Source organism: Canis lupus, chromosome 27 (assembly GCF_003254725.2).
Source record: "Canis lupus dingo isolate Sandy chromosome 27, ASM325472v2, whole genome shotgun sequence".
In the NCBI taxonomy this organism is placed as follows: domain Eukaryota; kingdom Metazoa; phylum Chordata; class Mammalia; order Carnivora; family Canidae; genus Canis; species Canis lupus.
Genome location: NC_064269.1, coordinates 23,826,059 through 23,846,708, shown reverse-complemented (window position 1 = coordinate 23,846,708; position 20,650 = coordinate 23,826,059). Strand labels below are relative to the sequence as shown.

At 34.1% G+C, this 20,650-nt stretch overlaps 1 protein-coding gene across 22 annotated transcripts in view; it reads right to left on the bottom strand.

Moving 5' to 3' along the window:
- Nucleotides 1-20,650, bottom strand: part of SOX5 (SRY-box transcription factor 5) — a 1,002,640-nt gene that overhangs the window by 113,271 nt on the left and 868,719 nt on the right. For 20 of the 22 annotated variants that reach the window (XM_025455370.3, XM_035707446.2, XM_035707449.2 and 17 more), the window contains one exon: nucleotides 13,963-14,086. In XM_025455370.3, coding sequence (XP_025311155.1) covers nucleotides 13,963-14,086 — 124 coding nt within the window. The remainder of the gene's footprint in view (nucleotides 1-13,962; nucleotides 14,087-20,650) is intronic. The other 2 variants (XM_025455364.3, XM_025455367.3) reach the window with 1 other exon arrangement.

The window sequence follows — 20,650 nt, the reverse complement described above, 5'->3', positions numbered from 1 at the left end:
CCACCTAGCCATGATGGCGTCCCACCCTACCATCATTTTTTAATAATTCATTATTCTTCCACTGATTTGAAATAGGGGCAACTAGCATTTGTTGACTTTTAGCACTCTGTTAAAATGTATACATGTATACATATATAAATATACATATATACATCCGTATATGTGAACATATTTACATGTATATATAAATCTCTAATCTTCACAACTCAGTAAGGCAGATTTATTATTATTCTCATTACACACACACAGACACACACAGACACACACACACAGACATTAATGTCCAGAACCTTACGGTTAGTAAGTGTTATAGACATTAGTACTCCGGGAAAAAAAAAATACTGCTTTAGAAAACATCATGACTATTTTTAGAACAGTATGCAAACATAGACTTCAATTTTCAAATAGATATATTAATTTAGCATTCACTCAACTAATATGTATCAAATACTTTGCGGAGAACACAAAGAAATAAAAGGTATAGTCCTTGCCTTGATGGCACAGTTACAAAAATAAGACACACAGATACCAAAAATGAAATAAAAACAAAGCCATAGGATTAAAATTAAATGAATGAGAAAGACAGTAATTGCCAAAGAAAGGAAGAATTTACTGGAACTCAAACAATTGAAGAAAGAATCAGAGGAATGGCTGGGCTTGGGTTAGGCCTTCAGTAAAACAATAAGACTAGACAAGATGAGAGGAGTACAAGAGCTATGGTGCCTGGTGCACAATAGATAATAAATATCCAGGGAGTGAATAAATTGATGAGCTGAAAAGTAAGAATGAGAGGAACCTCTTATAGTTTTTCAGTTCCTCTAGCATATACAGTGTATAACTATGTCCCCGGGTTGTCTCTTCTTATGTCCTCATGCTACTCGCTTGTCATATCTTATAACTTACTGTTAACAAGGAACTATTTATAGGTCCATGTACACCCTATTCCATCTCTTGCTTTCCAGCCTTCATCCAGACTACTTTCTCCTGTTTGGAATATTGTTTCTGTATTTTTCTACCCTGATTCTTAACTGCTTTCTTGCCCTTCATCCTTTGGAATTTGATGTAGGGGTCCCCACTCGAAGAAGCCTTTCCTGACAACCTTCCACTTCTCTTAAATTTGAATTCACTCCCTTTCTTCTGATTTCTTTTAAAGCTGTATGCATATGTCTATCATATCACATCTGTCATGCTCCCCAACTACACTATGAGTATCCTAAAGGGAGGGATTAAGTCTTACTCATCTTTAAATCCCCAGTTCTTAGCATAAGAACTGTCAAAAGGCACAGTACTGTTAAATACATAGCACAGGCTGTTAAAATGTTTATTGACTGAATAAATGAAGAAAATTTATTTAATTAAGAAATTAACAAATTTCAAACACAGGAGACCACTCTTCTCCTATCAAAAGCTTACAGTTTAGTAGAAGAAACAGATTGTGAGCAAATAATTGTACAAATAAGGAACAAATTAGTTTTTGCCCAGGGTTTAATTCAAACAATAATGCTGTGTTAGATCATCTACCAATGATACAAAAGTAGAATAGGAAATGGAGGGGAAGAGAAGCCTAGAGTTTGAGGATATAAGGAAATAGCGACCCAGAAGAAGTAAAGAATCTCCTGTAAAATATTTTGATTTATCAAATAATTCTTTTTTTTTAAGATTTTGTTTATTCATGAGAGACACTGAGAGAGAAAGGCAGAGACACAGGCAGAGGGAGAAGCAGGCTCCATGCAGGGAACCCAATGTAGGACTCAATCCCAGGACTCCAGGATCATGCCCTGGGCTGAAGGTAGCCGCTCAACTGCTGAGCCACCCATGGATCCCCTATCAAATAATTCTTTTATAATATTTCATAATCTGTCTTTTGTAAATTTTTATTTTAAAGCAATTCATACCTCATTGAATATTTAAAGTAATATTAATTCCTTAAATCTTAAAATAATTGCTGTTCACTAATAAGAACCCATTGTTATGATGCCATTAAAGCACCTGAGCATGGCCAGGATGTTTACCAGGAAAGATGTTATATATAAATAAATGACAAAAACAAAAATCTTCCATCATCATGATTGTTGAAATCACTTTCTGAAATCCAAGTGAGTTGAACTTTGCTTTTTTATGGTAATAAGTTCAGCGATACCTCCTTCCTCCCTACCTTTCAGGTAAGTTAAATTTGTAACAATTCCACTTAATCACCTGTGGAATCCAAGTTAAGAAGTTCAGAACAACTGATATGGTATACACACATTGAGATAAGAGGGTTTCTAAATGCAGAAAATTGTAAAACTGTAAAACCTTCACTGATTTGCTAGAATAGTAAAATAAAACTTTAATATTTGAAACTTTTATAAGAAATACTAATATTTTGTGGTAAAGTCTCATAAAGTAATAAATATATCATATGAATTTTATTTGAGAAAGCAAAATTAATAATTATCTCTTGTTTGATGAAACATCTATTTAAAAGAAGATATTTCGAGGTAATTGTTCTTAACTGCTTTGTCATAGGCTAATGTTTTCAGTAAAATATTTTTAAAATTTTTTATTTATTCATGAGAGACACACAGAGCGAGGCAGAGAAATTGTCAAAGGGAAAAACAGGTTTCCTGTGGGGACTCTGATGTGGGTCTTGATCCAGGACCCCATGATCACAACCTGAGCCAAAGGCAGATGCTCAACCACTGAGCCACCCAGGTGCCCCTCAGTAAAAGGTTTTTAAAAACAAAAAAAGGGCAGCCCGGATGGCTCAGCAGTTTATTGCCACCTTCAGCCTGATCCTAGAGTCCCAGGATTGAGTCCCACGTTGGGCTCCCTGCATTGGAGCCTGCTTCTTCCTCTGCCTGTGTCTCTGCCTCTCTCTCTCTCTCATTAATAAATAAAAAAAATCTTTAAAAAATAAAAATAAATTATATCTTTTAAATGGAGCATGGCAAATGGAAACTTTATTCTGACTAATTTATAGTTACCCAGTTGGCTAGGGATTATAAACTTTTTAAGAAACACCTCTCAAAATAGGAAGACATTTCTGATTATAAAAGACAGAGCATTCTTTCTTACCTCTTGGCTCATAAATTATATGAATTCCAGCACTAATGAAAATTTCTGGGTTAATTATCTAAGAAATCTGAGTATCCCTGTAAAGGTGACAATGAATCAAAGAAATTTCCTTTGCCTCCTGTATTCCAGTATTGCTATGAAGGCATCATTTAAGCTATTGCACGATAATTCATTTTAAGCTGCTTGAAGAGAATCATTAATTAAGAACTAGCTTCTATATCCGAACCTACATTAGACTACTGTGTCTACATTTTGCTTCTGTATCTTATGAGGATAAAATGGCAGAGAAAAGCACCCCAAATGTTTCAGGCATTTGAAAATAGTGATTTGGAAGAGGGGCAATGGTATAAGCCACTTAAGACCAAATCAAATGCTATATCTCTGTTATTTTCCACTTTTAATAATAAGGTTTAGCAAGCTTTTCATTTTTGACACCTTTCCACTTTTCTGTTTATCAGGGCTTTTTGATAGATGTCCTTCCTCCTGGAATGTATCCAGAGTCTGTGATCTGCAGGTTGAGAACAGAAAGTTTCCTAAACTCTGAAACAATAAGCCCTTAAGTTATACATTTGGGATGACTTCTGCTCTAGAGCTTTCTATTAGAATGATACATTTTAGACCTCTGAAAATTAAGAAATGTTACAGAATATCCCCTCCCCCTTAAACAACAGCAACAACAAAGAAAAAATTATGCAAACAAATGATGAAAACCCAGGGATCCCTGGGTGGCGCAGCGGTATAGTGCCTGCCTTTGGCCCAGGGCGCAATCCTGGAGAGCCGGGATTGAATCCCACGTCGGGCTCCCGGTGCATGGAGCCTGTTTCTCCTTCTGCCTATGCCTCTGCCTCTCTCTCTCTCTCTCTCTGTGACTATCATAAATAAATAAAAATTAAAAAAAAAAAAAAAAAGAAAACCCAATAGTGGCCTAGAATAAACTCCTGAAATTCTTTTCATGATGTCACATCCTAAAGGTTTCAAAATAGACTTATACATTTAATAAATAATAGTGATGTTATGCTTATATAATAATTTAAATAATAGTGATGTTATGCTTATATAATAATTTAAAGTCTGGAGAAATGCATATACTCTCCCATCTAGTTGTTACAATCTCCTTATGAAGTAAGTAGGGCAGACATTATTGTAGCTACCCTAAAGATTAAAAAGCTAAGGCAAAAAGAAGACAATGACTAGCCTAAGGGCACAGAACAATATGAAATGGGATTGTGACTACCAAGGTCTTTTGATATCTTGTTTATTTTTTTTCTAACAAAATTATTAATTTTGGACAATTAATAATTTTGAATTACAAGTCTCATTGATGCTTATTTATAGCTTGACTCACACCAGTCAATTTTTAAAGTTTTAGACCTTCTATTAACCACCTAATAGAGCAATAGAATTTAGAGGCAATCTCACAGGTGAAAAATGTCCAAAAAGGAACAAATAAATGAAAGTAAAATGCCATATACTGGGAATAGAACTTGTTACATGAAGAATTCACTGGGGGCAAATATGTGTACACAAAAATGTTTACCTTAGAATTATTTGACTGTAAATATTGTAGACAAAATTAAATGTTCATCATAGGGAATACAAATAAAATACGATAACCTAGCTTTATAAAATATGATGCAAGATAAGTGAGATCTAAAAGTAGGGAAAAGAAAAGATGGTCATTTTTAAAATGTTTATAAGCAGAATATAGTCCATATACCTTCACATACATTATATATTATATAGTATATATCCTATATAGAGTATAAATGTATCACAGCATACACATTACAACCTACAGATATGTTCACATATCTGTATTTCTATATAAATAGACATATATATGTATGTAAGTATAAGAATATATATATATTCTATAACTATATATATATAGTTTTGGAAACATAAGTACCAAATTGTTAACAGTGATTACCTCTGGGAATGAGATTATAGTAATATAGAAGTGTAGACTGATAACTTTTAATTTCTGGTTTTCCTACTTCTACACTGTTTGAGGTTTGTGTAGTCACCAAGTGCTATCTTTAATATATTAGGAAAAAAATATGAAGAGTTGTTATGAGCTGATTATTTAACAGGTTTAAGAAAATACTCTTTGAATGCAGAGCCAAACTAAGTTATTAGGGAAATAGTACCATTTAAAAAGTAACTCTAATTCTTTGCTTCTGCCCTTTCCGCTGCCTGGAATGCAGATATGGTAGATGGGCAAGATACCTAACACCCCAAGAAAGAAGTCATAATTTGTGGAAGGTGGTATAATAAGAGAACAAACCTGGGATCTGATATCATAGAGCTACCATAGGAGCAATGTTTGGCCTAGTATGTAAGAGAAAAAGTTTCACTCACCATGTTTAAGCTAGTATTATTTTGGCCTTTTACAGTAGGTAAACCTAATACAGTATCTGATTCCACATAATATTCCAAGTGCATGACTTCTTCAGTCCTCATGGAAAATATGTATCTACTGTAGAGTTAGAATCAAATGCTCTCCTCCTCTGTTTTATTAAATATTTTTTTCTGCTTCCATATTTTCCTATCAACCTCATGACTAAAGTTTGCCTTCTAACAGAGTTTGTGATTTTTTTTTTTTTTACAGCGAAAGAGCCTGTATACTGGAGAACAGAGGTGTCTGGTATCACTGACAGTTACATTTATTCAAAATAAAATAATATATTGCTTTTCTGAGCTTTTACTTGTACTTCAGTCTGATAACTTTAGTGTGAGCCTGCTACAGAGATGAGATTCTATGTTTGCTGTGGCCAAAAAAAAAAAAAAAAAAAGAATTTAGAAGTCAATGGCTTAGGCTGGACTATAGCAGATTTATATCTGGTAACACCACATTTTGAGGCCTCTTGGCTGAGAACCCAGTGTCATTAGCCAAACACTCTTTCCACTGGACAAATCTACGTTATCAAGAATCAAGTCAAAAAGAAAATACTGACCCAAAGGGGTTTATATTTAAATTGAATGTCATGCTATATTCTTAAGTGTTAAAAAAGTAAACAAGATGAATTAAAAGATTAAATATACACTTATAGCCTAAAATCTGAGGAATTTATTGGAAAATGGACTTTTGCCTTTTAAAAAAAAAATTCATTTCTTTGAGAGAGAGAAACAGAGATAGTGACAGAGATAGTGAGAGAGAGCAGGAGCAGGAACAGGAGCAGGGAGAAGCAAGCTCCCCACTGAGCAAAAGAGTCCTACGTGGGACTGATCCCAGAACTACAGGATCATGATTAACCAACTAAGCCACCCAAGTGCCCCAGGGCTTTTGCCTTTTTTTGTTTGTTTGTTTGCTTGTATGTGTATATTTTGGTGGTATAGCGTGTGTGTGGGGAGGGACAGATCAAACACTAGTTGCTAACATGGCTCAGTTATCATCTCACAAAGTCATGATGCTTAAAATTAATTACGTGTCTAGCTCTATAAACAATGAAGCACAACATAAGCTATTATTTTTATACCAAGTTATGACACTTTGTCACAATAAAGATATGTACATCTCCCTTTTCTTAGTGATGAATCTTGTAGAAATATTATAAACTACCTTTTAGGAAAATACCCCCCCACACAATTTATTGACATCTTTCCCATGAGAATTGGAGGGTGGCTGACACCATATAATTGTAGAATGTTACATACTTTTTTGCATTCAATTCTCTTTACTTTTTAATCATCTCATATTTTTAAGCCAGCAATTTAACTTCTTTCAGCTGGGAATTTAAATGATTGGTTGTTTATGTACCACAGCAATTCTTTAAAAATATACACATATAAACTATATATATTTACTAATAGTACTAATTATATGTATTTATATAATATATAATGTATACTATATATGTGTATAATTTAATATATATATTTACTAAGCTCTACAACAAAGTCAGGTCCACCCAAAGTCATTTGCTTATAAGATGTTTTGGGAGGAGGGGGGTAAAAAAGAAGAGCTGGTCAAGATGATTTAAAAACACACAGACACGGAAGCCTGAATATATGATTACATCCTCTTCTCTCTGCTTATGTACAAAGAACCTACAGTATGTGATTTCTGACAACACATGTTTCTTATTTTGTCAGTTTGATAAAAGCGTACCATGTCAATGGTTTTTAGCTTGTGATTTGGTGATTGTTTCAGCACTGATTGTCAACGACCTGTATGTCAGCTGACACAGCTGACACAGTTAAATCAGAAATTAGCATGCAGTCTCCTAAAATGCCAGACACATGGACCCTTTACACAAGAGAGATATAATGGAACCCACATGATATCCCCATTAAACAATGAAACATGTGACATTAACCAAAAACAGGAACACATCAGCAAATATGCCTGAGGAAGTTTATGGTATTTAACTCCTAAACATTAATTTTATTGTGGTGTATGAGGAACTAATTAACTGAGAGTTTCCTTTTTTATTGGAAGCGGAAATGCTGTTCAGAAAACTGATGAAGAATAAATACAGCATATTTTAAGTTTATTAAGCTTGGCTCATCGACTTCTATTTATTTAAGCTAATCTCATAAGGCAATTAAATATTTCAATCAGTAACTTTATACGGCTATTTTTATTTAACACATTTCTGAAAAATTAATCAATGTGTTAAAATGCAGAAAGAGTATATTAATTTATTTCTAGTTTCATATAGCCAAAACAATGACTAATTAAGTTTTCAAAAAAAAAAATCACATGATCTTTTCCAACATGAGCTTTGATAAATATACAAAGGGAAATGACAATAGAAAAAGTCAAAACTTGGTGATTATGATGTAAATGGTTAGGGCTGTACCTACATGAGACAAATGGAAACCATCAGCACTGTAATACTTTTCTCTAAATAATTCTATTTTCCTAGTCAGAGGAAGCCTTGTTCAGGTGTGGCAGAATGTATTTGATCCTGGATAAGATATACAGTATAATTAATTTTCAGGTGTGGTTTTAGAATTTTTTATTTTTCCTTTTGAAACAGGATCTGTGTTTGCTGGCACAATGCTAGGCACTACTTCATATATAATTCTATTTAATCTCTGTAACAGTTCAGTAAAGTGAGTTATTAATCTATATTATAAATGAAGAAACTGAGGCTCAGTAACCTGCACAAGGACAATCAAAGTAGCAGAACAAGGCAAAACTTGACTCCAATTCCATACTCTTTCATTCCAAGTGCCTTCCAACTAGTAGTTGCCTATTTGACACTGGGTTAGTTAAATCAAAATGAATAAAACAATTAAATGTTTGAAATTACATAGACATAGGAATCAGCTGGTGTAGACAAAGGAATCAACTGATTATCTATACAATATTGTTCCTAAGCTGTAAGTGCAAGAACATTTTGTTATAATATTCTGTTCTGTGGTTGTAATATGATAGGTCAACACCAATAAATTTCCAGTAAAAAAGGTCATAATAAGTTTTTAAATGAATATATACTAGACTAGGCCAAAAGTTCCTAAAATTTCTTGGATTCAGGCACCATCAGTGGCTCAATAACTTTTTCATGACACCCACAGGACAAGAGAAATACCCAACTGCTTCATTTTGTTAAGCAGTAAGGTCCAAAAATTAGGTAATTTATGTAGTGTCTGATGAATGTCTCTGTATTTTTCCTGAAATTTTAAAAATGCTGTATGCCTCTGTGGATTAGTAAAAGCACTCTGGTAATTTAGCACACAGTTCAGGAACTTTAGCACTAGGCACATGCCCATGTATGGGCAAAGACTATCTGTAGCTATGTGACACATTCAATTTGACACTTTGGGCTAAAATCTCGAGCCAACTCTTTTACAACTGTTTGTTTTATACTGTATATAGAAAATGGGTTATTTTATTGGATTGCCTTCCTGTAGATTTTTTTATTTCCAAATAAAATGCGTTCCTGTCAAAAAATTTCTAAAGCAGCTATTACAATTATATGACTAGAAATTTTACACCCAAACAGAAAGGAGAGGGGCAGAGGACTGCAGTTATTAGTAAAAAGAGAAACACCTATTCCTCTCATTTCTGCCTATAAACTATGCATTCTGAACGAACAGCATTTAACCTTGAGAGTGGGGTGAGAGGAAGCCATGTGTTGTGGAAAGAGAACTGGAAGTTGGAGTCAGTTAAGTGGTATTAACCAAACTTATGGCCTTCAACCACCTTATCTCAAAAGTCTCTCTCAAGTTTAACATGCTAAAACTAACATACACATTCATAATTATTTTGAATTTTGTTAGATTTTTTTTACCATGATGAGCAAACACAAAAGTGGTATCTTATTGCCAACATGAAACTATTTTGTAGGTGTCAAAAGTGTGTACATTTTATTTCAAAACTATGTACCTAAAACAAGTTTTGTGGTTCACAAGTTGGAGCCTTTGGTTAACAGGTTAGGATTTTAGACAGACTTTCCAACAGAGGCAAATGGACTATGTCTTTGGACTCTTCAACCATCCAAGGTGTATTTGAACCAGTTTATTTGTACACTATTTATTTTATTATTCAGCAGATAGAACCTTATTTAGTTTTAAAATTTATTTCAAGAAATTTAAAGAGTTTTCTGATTCATATGAGCAAGTACCTACAAAGATAATTAAAAATTGGGATTTGGGGGGCACCTGCATGTCTCAATCGGTTAAGTATCTGACTCTTGATTTTAAGTTCAGGTCATGACCTCAGAGTCATGAGATTGAGCCTTGTAATGGGTTCCACAGTAGGCATGGAACCTGCTTAATATTCTCTCTCTCCCTCTCCTTCTACCTCTCACCCCTATCCCCTGCTCATGTACATGTTCTTTCTCTCAAAAAAAAATTGAGATTTTTAATTATGCAATATAAAAACTGGGATATGTCTACAAATAGTAACTTAGTTGACAGTTTTCATAGACCTAACCAGTTAAATATACAGATTATTTCATTAATTTCTTCCCCTGAATGGAATGGTCTGTGAATTGAGTTGGTTGATCAAATCAATGTTTTTACATAATTCTTTTCATGTTATTTTATATATTAAAAATATTCAGTTTAATAATGTACCATTATTTTTACCTCCTTAGGAGTTTGAAAGCATTTTTAGATATCAAGAAATAAATAGGAAAATAAATAACTAGATAGAGATCCATGAAGAAGTGTGGTTTCATATTTGATTTCATTAGTAGCAAATGCCAGAACAGAATCTGAGATTTTGATAATACTACATCAATATTTGTGAATTTATCTACAAATTCATGGATAAGAGTAAACTACAACATTCTTTAAAGCTTCTTTTCTATCTAGACAGTTTGCTCTGAAATCTTTGGCTGTACTGCTATTAATTTATTTTTCTATGTTTTACAGACATTCATTCTAGCAGTTAAGAGAGAATCCAGCAACTCTATACTGTGGGTCCCACTCCACACCAATTTCTACTATTAAATTTCTCAAAAAGAAAATACTTTTATGTCCAACTTAAAACTTTTTTTTTTTTTTTTTTGGAAAAGAGAAGATGCTAACTCATCTATGATTATGTTCTTCAATGATTTTTGGTTTGGGTTTAAAAAAATCTTATTTATTTTAAAGAGGAAGAATAAGCAAGCAGGGGGAGGGGCAGAGGGAGAAGGAGAGAGAGAATTCTGATTTTGAGAGAATCCTGAAGCAGACTCCCTGCTGAGAGAGTCAAGTAGACCCCGACTCTGAGATCATGACCTGAGCCAAAATCAAGAGTTGGCCACTTCACTGACTGAGCCACCCAGGTGCCCTGAACTTATGTTTTTATTTTATTTTTTCCCTGTTGAAAAAAATTTTAACTTTCTTGTGTGGTTCCCAAGATTTTTATTTTATTTTATCAAGTCACATAGTCTAAACAGAAAAATTTACCATCGATACTTTCTGTGAATGGATTGATGAAAAGCATTTAAATTTTTGATACCAAAAAATACAGGTTTTATATTGAAAGTCAAATCAAGATGAGTTGGTCAGCCTCTTTCATTGAGAGCTATGTAATAATACTCAAAATAACCGACAAGCAGAGAAGTCACATATGGTTGACAATTATGGAGAGAAAATAATAAGAAAGCAACTGAAGAGAGATTGCAAGATTTGTGTCCTTCTTCATCTCTATTCTTTCTTGCAATGTGATGAAGGAGGAATAGTCTAGACTATTGATTCCACCCAAACTGACTCAAACTGCCGGAGTGTCAACAGGGTGGTACTTTCTTTTCCTATTGGATTCTAAGTTTTAGAGTTTGGCATGATACTAGTTTCAAGCTTGCCAGCAGCTATAAAGGCTTTATTCTATTTTATTTCCAAGGTTACAAAAGAAGTGGTATTATTTATAATTTTAAACACCAAAGGTATAAATATCAAACGGTTAATATATGAACAATTTTAGAAAGGGAAAAATTTCTCCATGCCACATCACATTAACACCGAACAAATTTGGTATGCCAACTCTGTCAAATGGGAGTGAAGGAGAGGTGTTCTTGACCTTTTCCAGGCCTAGAGTTATGCTATTGTTCATACTCAATATGGTTTTCTCTTTAGCACAATATTTGCTAATGGGTCTTATTTCTACAGTTGCTTAAAAAAATTTCTTTCTGGAAAACAGAACTAGTCTATATGTATATATTGCAGGTGCAGTCTGAGGTAACTGATGATTTTTAAAAGTGTCTTTTTTTCTTCACTTTAGTAACCAAGGTTACCAAAAAACACATTGGCAACATGTGTTTAATGTGAATAGTAATTCCTTAGGAAAATGGAAACAAAACAAAACAAAAAATATTTTATGGTTAAAGATTCAGAATTTAGTGTAGCAAGAGAGTTTGAAATTCTATATTTAGAATCTAAATTATTCTTATAATTTAAATCTTTAGAATATAAATATAGTCCTTAATTGTATAAATATGTTGGTGTTTTTGGATGAATCAATCTACAGAGATAGAGTGATGTGGAAATAATACTAAATGAATAAATTCAGGATCCAGAGTGAGAACACTGTCTTAAATCAGACGAACCTGAAGTCAAGAAAAAGATGTGCAAAAGAAATCTAAAAACTGCAAAGGGCAAAATACCATACAAGAGTGAATTTTTATAGTCCTGAATTCAGCTCACTTTTTATCTAGACTCCGTAGTTGCAATCTACTCATGTCTTTTAAAATTTAAAAAACTACATCCCATTTCTTCAATATTATATAAAGAATGGTTTAAAGACTGGGAATAAATGTTAAAATGTGAACATTCAAAACACCATTTAGCAGAAAGCTTACATATGATTTCTAGTAATGTTGGACAGAGTTTCTCAACTGCAGGAAGTACTGACGCACAGCAAGATGTTAATGGGGCAATTTATTAACATATAAATGAACCCAAATACACTGGATTTTACAAAGCAATATTCTATATGAATAGCTAAAAGACGATATTTCATTAATTGTTTTCAATTATATTCTTTTGCTTTTTTTTTTTTTAATTTTTTTATTGGAGTTCGATTTGCAACATATAGTTTAACACCCGGTGCTCATCCCATCCCCCCACCCAACTCCCCTTCCACTACCCCCTGTTTCTTTCCCAGATTAGGCGTCTCTCATGCTTTGTCACCCTCTCTGATTTTTCCCACTCATTTTCTCTCCTTTCCTCTATAATCCCTTTCACTATTTTTTACATTACCCATATGAGTGAAACCATATACTTTTATCAATGAAAGTATTCCAATAAACTCGCCTTTTCTGTATCTTTAAGGCCATGGTAATAATGTTCTTTTTTTTTTTTAATTTTTATTTATTTATGATAGTCACAGAGAGAGAGAGAGAGAGAGAGAGAGAGAGAGAGAGAGAGGCAGAGACACAGGCAGAGGGAGAAGCAGGCTCCATGCACCAGGAACCCGATGTGGGATTCGATCCCGGGTCTCCGGGATCGCGCCCTGGGCCAAAGGCAGGCGCCAAACCGCTGCGCCACCCAGGGATCCCGGTAATAATGTTCTGAAAGATAAGCTGCTTAGCAGTATAGTCTCTCTTTGGAATTTGCTATGTTTTTTATTTATTGGATTATAGTTGGCATTTTGGCCTTTTAAATTTTAGAAAGTGAAGTATTAGACTGTTTCCCAAACTAATATACAAAATCAGTTTTGGTAAAAAAAGAAGTCATAAAGTCTAAATTTAATAAGCAATACAAACAGCTATTTTGGTAAGACTTCTTATTTAGTGAAAAAATGTCCTTGTAATGTTTCTAATGAGGTGGTCATTCATTCATTCATTCAACAGGTAATGGAATGTTGTACTAAAATTTTAGATATAAAATTGAATGAATAAGACAGATTTAGCACCTGATCTCAGAGAACTTACAATTAAAATAAAGGAGGAAATACACAAGATCCAAAGGAACTAGGAGAAAGGGATCTAACTAGGTTAGGTAAGTTTCCCCTGATCTGATTTGGAAGGTCATTAGAATACTGAAGAAAGTAAACATTGACAATATAAGTTCAGAGTCAAGAAAGAGTATGGTTTGGTCTAAGACTAAGACTCCTGAGAAATTAGGCTGAAAACATAGGGAAGATATAGATGATGAAAGGCCAACTAATTCACATTAGGAAAAATGAGTTTATCTTAAAAGGTAATGGAAAGCAATTGAAGAGCATATTCCTATCTTTGCAGAAACAAACCAAACCTGAAAATTACATTAATATTATAAAAATACACTGGAAATGGAAGTTATGAAACTGAAATATAAAGAGCAAACATTGGTTTCAGAAGCATAGATATAATCTAAGTTCTTTTAAATACCAACATAAATTCTTTTCTATACTTTCTGTGTGTTTCCTCTTTAAAATAAAAATGCTATATGAGTGATCTCATTTCTTGGTGTGGCAGGAATATTAAATTGCCTAATTTAAAGCCATTCCCTCCACCCACTCCCAAATGGAAAATCAGTGGTACTTACTACAACCAGCCTTATAGCTGAAGCCTGGAGGAAGCAGGAATCCTTGCTGGGCAGCTGCAGCCAGTGTTCGTTGATCAGGAGGAAACACGGGAATCATTAATGGCGGCAGTTGACCTTGAACCTGCTGAACGTTATAGAGCGAATCAAAGAGACGAAGTTTTGGTGCTCCATGTTTCCCACCCTCCTTACTTTATGACAAAAGAAGACCATTTATTAAATTCAAATAAACTGAGATAGAAGCTTGCTCAAACACTGGGCCTGAGGTCATGTCTTAGGAAAATTAGAGTATACTACAGTTGGAGGTGTTACCAAGCAGCTCATTTTCTCACTTGATGAATAATTTCCCTATTTATTTTACATGAAGCATCACTCTTTCATACAAGAAAGCTTTTACTTATGCATTAATATAATGGTCAAAAAATTACCCTTAGGTTGAACTAAAATCTCCTTCTGTAAATCCTGTTAGGGCTCTTTCTATCTTCTAAAACACACCTAACTAAACCGGTATCATTTTACGTACACTAGCTTTTCATTATTTGAAGGTAATTATCATGTTCACGTAATATTGAAATGTTTTGAACAAAAGAGCTGGGAAAGAAGCTTAGAGAGTTACCAAGACTTTCCAATTTGTTTATAGAAAGGTAATTGGGGCCAAAAGAAAATTGATTCATCTATGGCCAAGGAATGGGACAGTTAGATCAGGTCTAAAGTCCAGTCCCTTAGACCCCATTCCGATTATACTTTTGTTTCCATCTATCATTTTACAATCAATTGAACCACTCATCAAACCACATGGTCTCTATTTTGGTCGTCATCTTTGGAATACACTTTCATTTGCTGATGTCATTCTCAGAATATGGGGTTTTCGCATCAGTAAATAAATAATACAGCACAACAGAATCACTATCTTCTTTGAACTGAGCAGAGATTTCTAGAAATATCACTTAATACAGTCATTTCCTCAGCAATGTCACATTACTGATTAATGGAAAGATTGTTATCACTAAAATAAGTAAGATTCTACTCCAAAATATTTAATTAAGCAAGATCACCCTAGTGAACATGATCATGGGTTAGCATTTGTCACTAAATACATAACCAAGAATTTACAATCATACTAAAAAAATCACATATCTGACACTTTATTCTCCCTTACTCCTCCTTCTACACATTAATTCAGTTATTTAGAAAATATTTAAAAAACACATACTATGTACAAGAAAATGAACTTGTCAGTAGGGAAACAAGAGTGAAGAAGAAAAGCAAGATTCAATGTAATGTATGCCCATTACATTACAGTGGGGAGAATGATACAAAACTAAGACAAACAAATATCCAGAAAAGATTGCAAATTCACTCAGTTGCTAATCCTAACAGCAACCCTGACTTGTTTTCCTTTCCTCATTGGCACTGAACATTCTTGAGGAACTTGTGATTCTCATAATGCTCATCATTTCTTACTTTAAAAGTCCACCTTCAGTTTGTCCATTATTTCATCTTTCGCAGTAAACCTCTGAGATATTTCTGAAATTTTGGTTGTTGAGTGTGTGCGCTGTCAGTTGCGGGGGATGTTTGAGAGAAGGGTGGGAAGGAGGGAGAAAGAGACACAGAGACAGAGAGAAAAATAAGCACTATAAGAATGAGAGATCTGTTTTCAACAATGACTCCAAATTGGAAAGCATTTATTTTAGCCAAAAGGACTTTAAACCTATAACTGCCACCAGAGTGAAACTAAAAGGGAATGACAACAAACAGGAATACAAAAAGACAGTGTCTTAGGGTTAGAGCAGAAGGTATATATCACTACAGCCAGCATTTTTTGAGCATATTGGAGGAAAGATATACCTTATGTAGAAACCAATGGAAAACAACTGATTAAAGACTCAAATTAGAGACTGCATATTGAGCAAGTTTGTAGGAATAAGTGGTCTAAAACAAGAGATAGACATCTGAGGGAAAAATAGCATGGCTGCTAGTTCAGTGCAAGAAGAGGATGCTGAGCAGAATGACAAGCAAAGAAAGAAACAGCAAACCAACTCCTGTATATATTTTATATTTTGTTGTTTGTTATTATAATTTATACAGTATGTCTCCTCCTTTCGAAGATAGCATCAGTAAGATGATGTACAAATGAATTTAACAAGAGCATTTTAGAAAGAAGAAAGGAGCCTCAAATGAAACGCATATAAGGGTTGTAAAAAGTATCCACATTTCAGGTACCTTAAAATTTGGGAAAAATAACTTCCAGAATTGTAGAAACAATAGGTTCTTGTTTTAGTGCAGTAGTTCTCATACTTGAATGTATATTAGAATCACCTGGCAAGCTTTGAAACCTCCTCAGTGCCCAGACGACATCCCATGCCAACTGAGTCTGAATCAATAGGGGTGAGACCCAGCCATGAGCATTTTTTTAAAGTTTCCCTGATGATTCCAGCGTGCATCCAGATTTGAGAAGTATGGTCTTAGAGAATGCTTTTGGTCACTGCTGACAAATCTTTTTGTCTTCTTCACATTTTGCCTTGAGTTACAAAGCACCTTTGGGTATGTAAGCAGTTGAAAGGGAGATTCCTGACTTTTACAGGTTCTGGGGCCTACAGTTTAGAGCCAGATATTAAGCTAGGTTGCTCATAGAATTCCTTCTTTTTTTTTTTTTTTTTTAGATTTTTAAAATTTATTTATTCATGAGACACACACACACACACACACACACACACACACACAGAGACAGAGACAGGCAGAGGGAGAAGCAGGCTCCATGCTGGAAGCCCGATGTGGGACTTGATCCATAGAATTCCTTCTAATTGAGTCTTTCATCTGTTTTTTTATGTCCCTTTTGTGAGAAACTTTTGATAGTTTGTTTCTACCCAAAGAACAGCAACCAAATCCCTCAGCGTGGCATTCAAGATTCTTCACAATTTGTCTTCAGTCTATCTTTCCAGATATGTGCCCTTCCTCAGAGCTGTACTCTTACCTCAAAGGACCATGAAGAGTTCCTTGCATACTCGGTGTTTTTCCATGCCTGAGTGTGTTCAAAAGTATTTTCTCCTCTGTTGTGAGTGATTTCTCTTTTCCTTTTCTTCTTGGCAAAATTTTACTTATTTTTCAAAGGCTTTTGAGACCCACATAATGTGTTTGCCTGTGAAGCACTTCTTTCTTGTGGTGCCAATTTTCAAGCAGAAAGAACTGTTACTTCTTTTAACCTCATAAAGCTAATACAATACTTACTGTATTGAATAATAGTTACTTGTATAACTCGAGTCTCCCTTATGACCTATGAGCTTCTTTAGGAAAGAGGTTGTAACTTATTACTGTACCTCTAGAGCTTAGCACAGCAGCTGAAACTATTATATGTATGGATAATTCATGAATAAAGAAGAAGAACAAATTATATAGTCCCATCTTTTAAAATACATCTTTGTGCACCAACTCCAAATGTCCACAAAAGGCCTGTGGACAGCAGTTATTTAATGACCAGAAAGGAATCCAATTTCACCAAAGAAGAATGACAGCATAAAGTACTAACTTCTTTGTGTTCTTATTCTTAAGCCATAGCTAAATAGTCTTATACAGGATGGTATGTCCATGCTTCTTAGGATTAGGCATGCATGAAGAAATAGAAAAGTAATCCAGAGACATTAGAGATTTATTACATATTTCTGTAATGGATAGATATGCCTGCTTATCATGTTCTAGTATCATGTTGTTTAATTATACCTTTACAATATGTTTTAATAATAGGTGTTGTTACTACTCTATTATTACTATTTTCTTTTTTCAAATATTTCCTGGCTTTTCATTTAACATTTATTTTTCCACATTAATTTTAGGATATGGGATTTCTATCTGAATTCATTAGCCTGATGGCTTCATAGCCAATAACAGGCTATATCTTTCAATTTATTCAAATCTTCTTTTGCTTCATATAATTCTTGTAGTTTTCTTGGTAATTTTACATTTATGTTTGTTTAAGAATATTTTTATTTCTGAGGCAACGTAGGTTGCTCAGTCAGTTAAGTGTCTGACTCTTGGTTTCGGCTCAGGTCATGATCTTAGGGTTGTGGGATTGAGCCCTGCATCCAGCTCTATGCTGGGCACAGTCTGCTTGGGATTCTGTTTCTCCCTCCCCCGGCTCACATACTCTCTCTATAAATAAAAAAATGAAATCTTAAAAAAATTTTATTGCTATTATAAAGGGATTTTTTTGTTATATTGTTTAACTAGTTAAACTAGTACACAGACTGTTCATGTGTGACAGTTTTTATCCAGATAATTCACTTAAACCCTAATAATTATTAATAATTTTCAGGTAGAAGTTTGAATATTTTAAAAAATAAATTGTAATGAATCCCAGTGCTTTTAAAAATCTGTGTATTCTAAGCTTTTGTCTTATTATGATTATGGAAATGCATTTTGCTTTAGTTTTATAATTTGTTTCAGTATCTTAAATTTTCCAAGTTCCAAATATATAGAATAACAGAGTGTTAAGGTTGAGAAAGATCCTACAGATTGGAACACACAATCATTCTGCTGATGAGGAAATAATGCCTTGGCCTATAAATTGTTCAAGTTCTTACATTAAGGTAGAGGCAAAGTTAATATTGGAACTACTCTTAACTCTTAATCTAGTACTCTTTTTCCACATAATGAGGAAAGCTGACTGTGGTAGGGAAGGAGAAATCATGAGGGAAAGAAAGGAACAATAATGAAGAATAAGCCTAATTTCACAGTCCCAATGATGGGTTTTCTTTAGATGATCATACAACAGATTATAGAGTATTGCACTAAAATTGAGGATAAACAGTAAAATAAATATAATCCAAAGTATGTGGCTAATCCACATATGCAGCTAAAAATGCATTTCAAAATATAGTTGATCATTATCTGTAGAATCTATATATGCAAATTTGCCTATTCACTAAATTTACTTGTTACCTCCCCTCACCACCAAATGTACTTGTATCAGTGCTTTGCAGTCACTCACAGACATGCACAAAAGAGTAAGAAATTTTGTTGGCAATTTCACTATTTAAAATGTATATAAAATCAATAATAAATATTAATAAGATGTCTTTAAAAAGAAACACACATAACACAAGGTTATGTATAGATCAAGTTATGAAAATGGTGTGACTAAAGGCTCTCAGGAACTTAACTACACCTTCCACAGGAGCATTGTTTTGTATTTGCTCACTGTTCATGGCAACTTTATAGAACATAAGTAGTGCAAATAATGAGTACCAATTGTATTACTGCTATATCTTAATTGATTTTCAGTTTACTGCTACTGAAATTTTGTCACCCTTTGGGAGAAAAGGGACACATTGCATCAAAACAGTATAATGTTTTCCTGGTTGAATTCTAAAACTAGTTTCTTATAGGGTTAGTAATTCACACTTACATATTTGCAGTTTTGAATATTTCCAATCCTATTCACTAATAACTTAGTTTATTTTCTTTCACTTAATGCATGAAATTCCTTTTAAGCTTCTAATTAAGGTTTAAAATGTGTGACATTTATAATTAAGTTTCAATAAAATTCTTTTGTCACAAAATTTTAGTTCTTTTTATAGGTAGCATGTTATTCGCTAGTTAGAACAACCCACAATAAATTTAAGAGGCTACTTCCCTTCAGACGACATATTGTTTTAACATTTTTTATCATTCCACCACATAGTGCAATCATGCCCTCGAAAATCTTAAAAATGTAATACAAACCAGCCACATTACCATACTTGTAAAAAACTAAGTTAATACTTATCAATTATTCCTAGTTAAATATTTATATTTTATGTAAATATTCTATTGCAAACCCCTTTAGTGACTCCCTGAAACTAATATATCAACTAGGTACTTAAGATTATTAATTTAGTTTTCACTCACATGGCTCAGTTTATTAGTTTATTCATTCAATCAACATTTTCACTAAGCAGAATGTGCACTTTTGGGAAGCCTGGGTGGCTCAGTGGTTGGGCATCTGCCTTTGGCTCAGGTCATGATCCTGGGACCCAGGATCAAGTCCCACATCGGACTCCCTGCGAGGAGCCTGCTTCTCCCTCTACCTATGTCTCTCCCTCTCTCTCTGTGTCTCTCATGAAGGAATAAATAACAGCTCTTTAATAAAAATGCAATTAAAAAAAAAAGAAGAAGAAAGAATGTGCACTTTTTTTGGTAACCAGGGATGCAAAGATGAGTTCACATGCGATGATATTTCCTCTCTAGGAGCTCTGAGTCTGGTGGAGCATGTGGGTAGGTAACTATAATACATTGCCATTAAGTGAACAACAGAGACTTGTATAGGATACTATGGAAGCACAGATGAGAGACTCCTTTGGCCAGGAGATATCAAGACAAGCCTCAGGGGGACAGGTCCAACAGGTACAGGGTCTGAACCAATAAGTAGGAGTTAGTCAAGCAAAGAGATGGGAGTGTAGGAAAAGAATTCTAAGCAAAGAAGGAGACATGAACAAAGAAATAAGGAGAAGAAAAAGCACCACGTGAAGGGGAAGCCATCTGAGCAGTCTGGGTTAGCAAAAAATGTAAGAAGGAAGCAGTGGTGAGAAGGTCTATCTGAATTAGTTTGTGTATCAGGGTAAAAAGCATGAAATTCCCAATCTAGGCTCTGGAGAACCACTGAAGGGTTTTAAGTAGGTTAGGTAGAGTACTATGATAGGTATAGGGAGGAATTTGA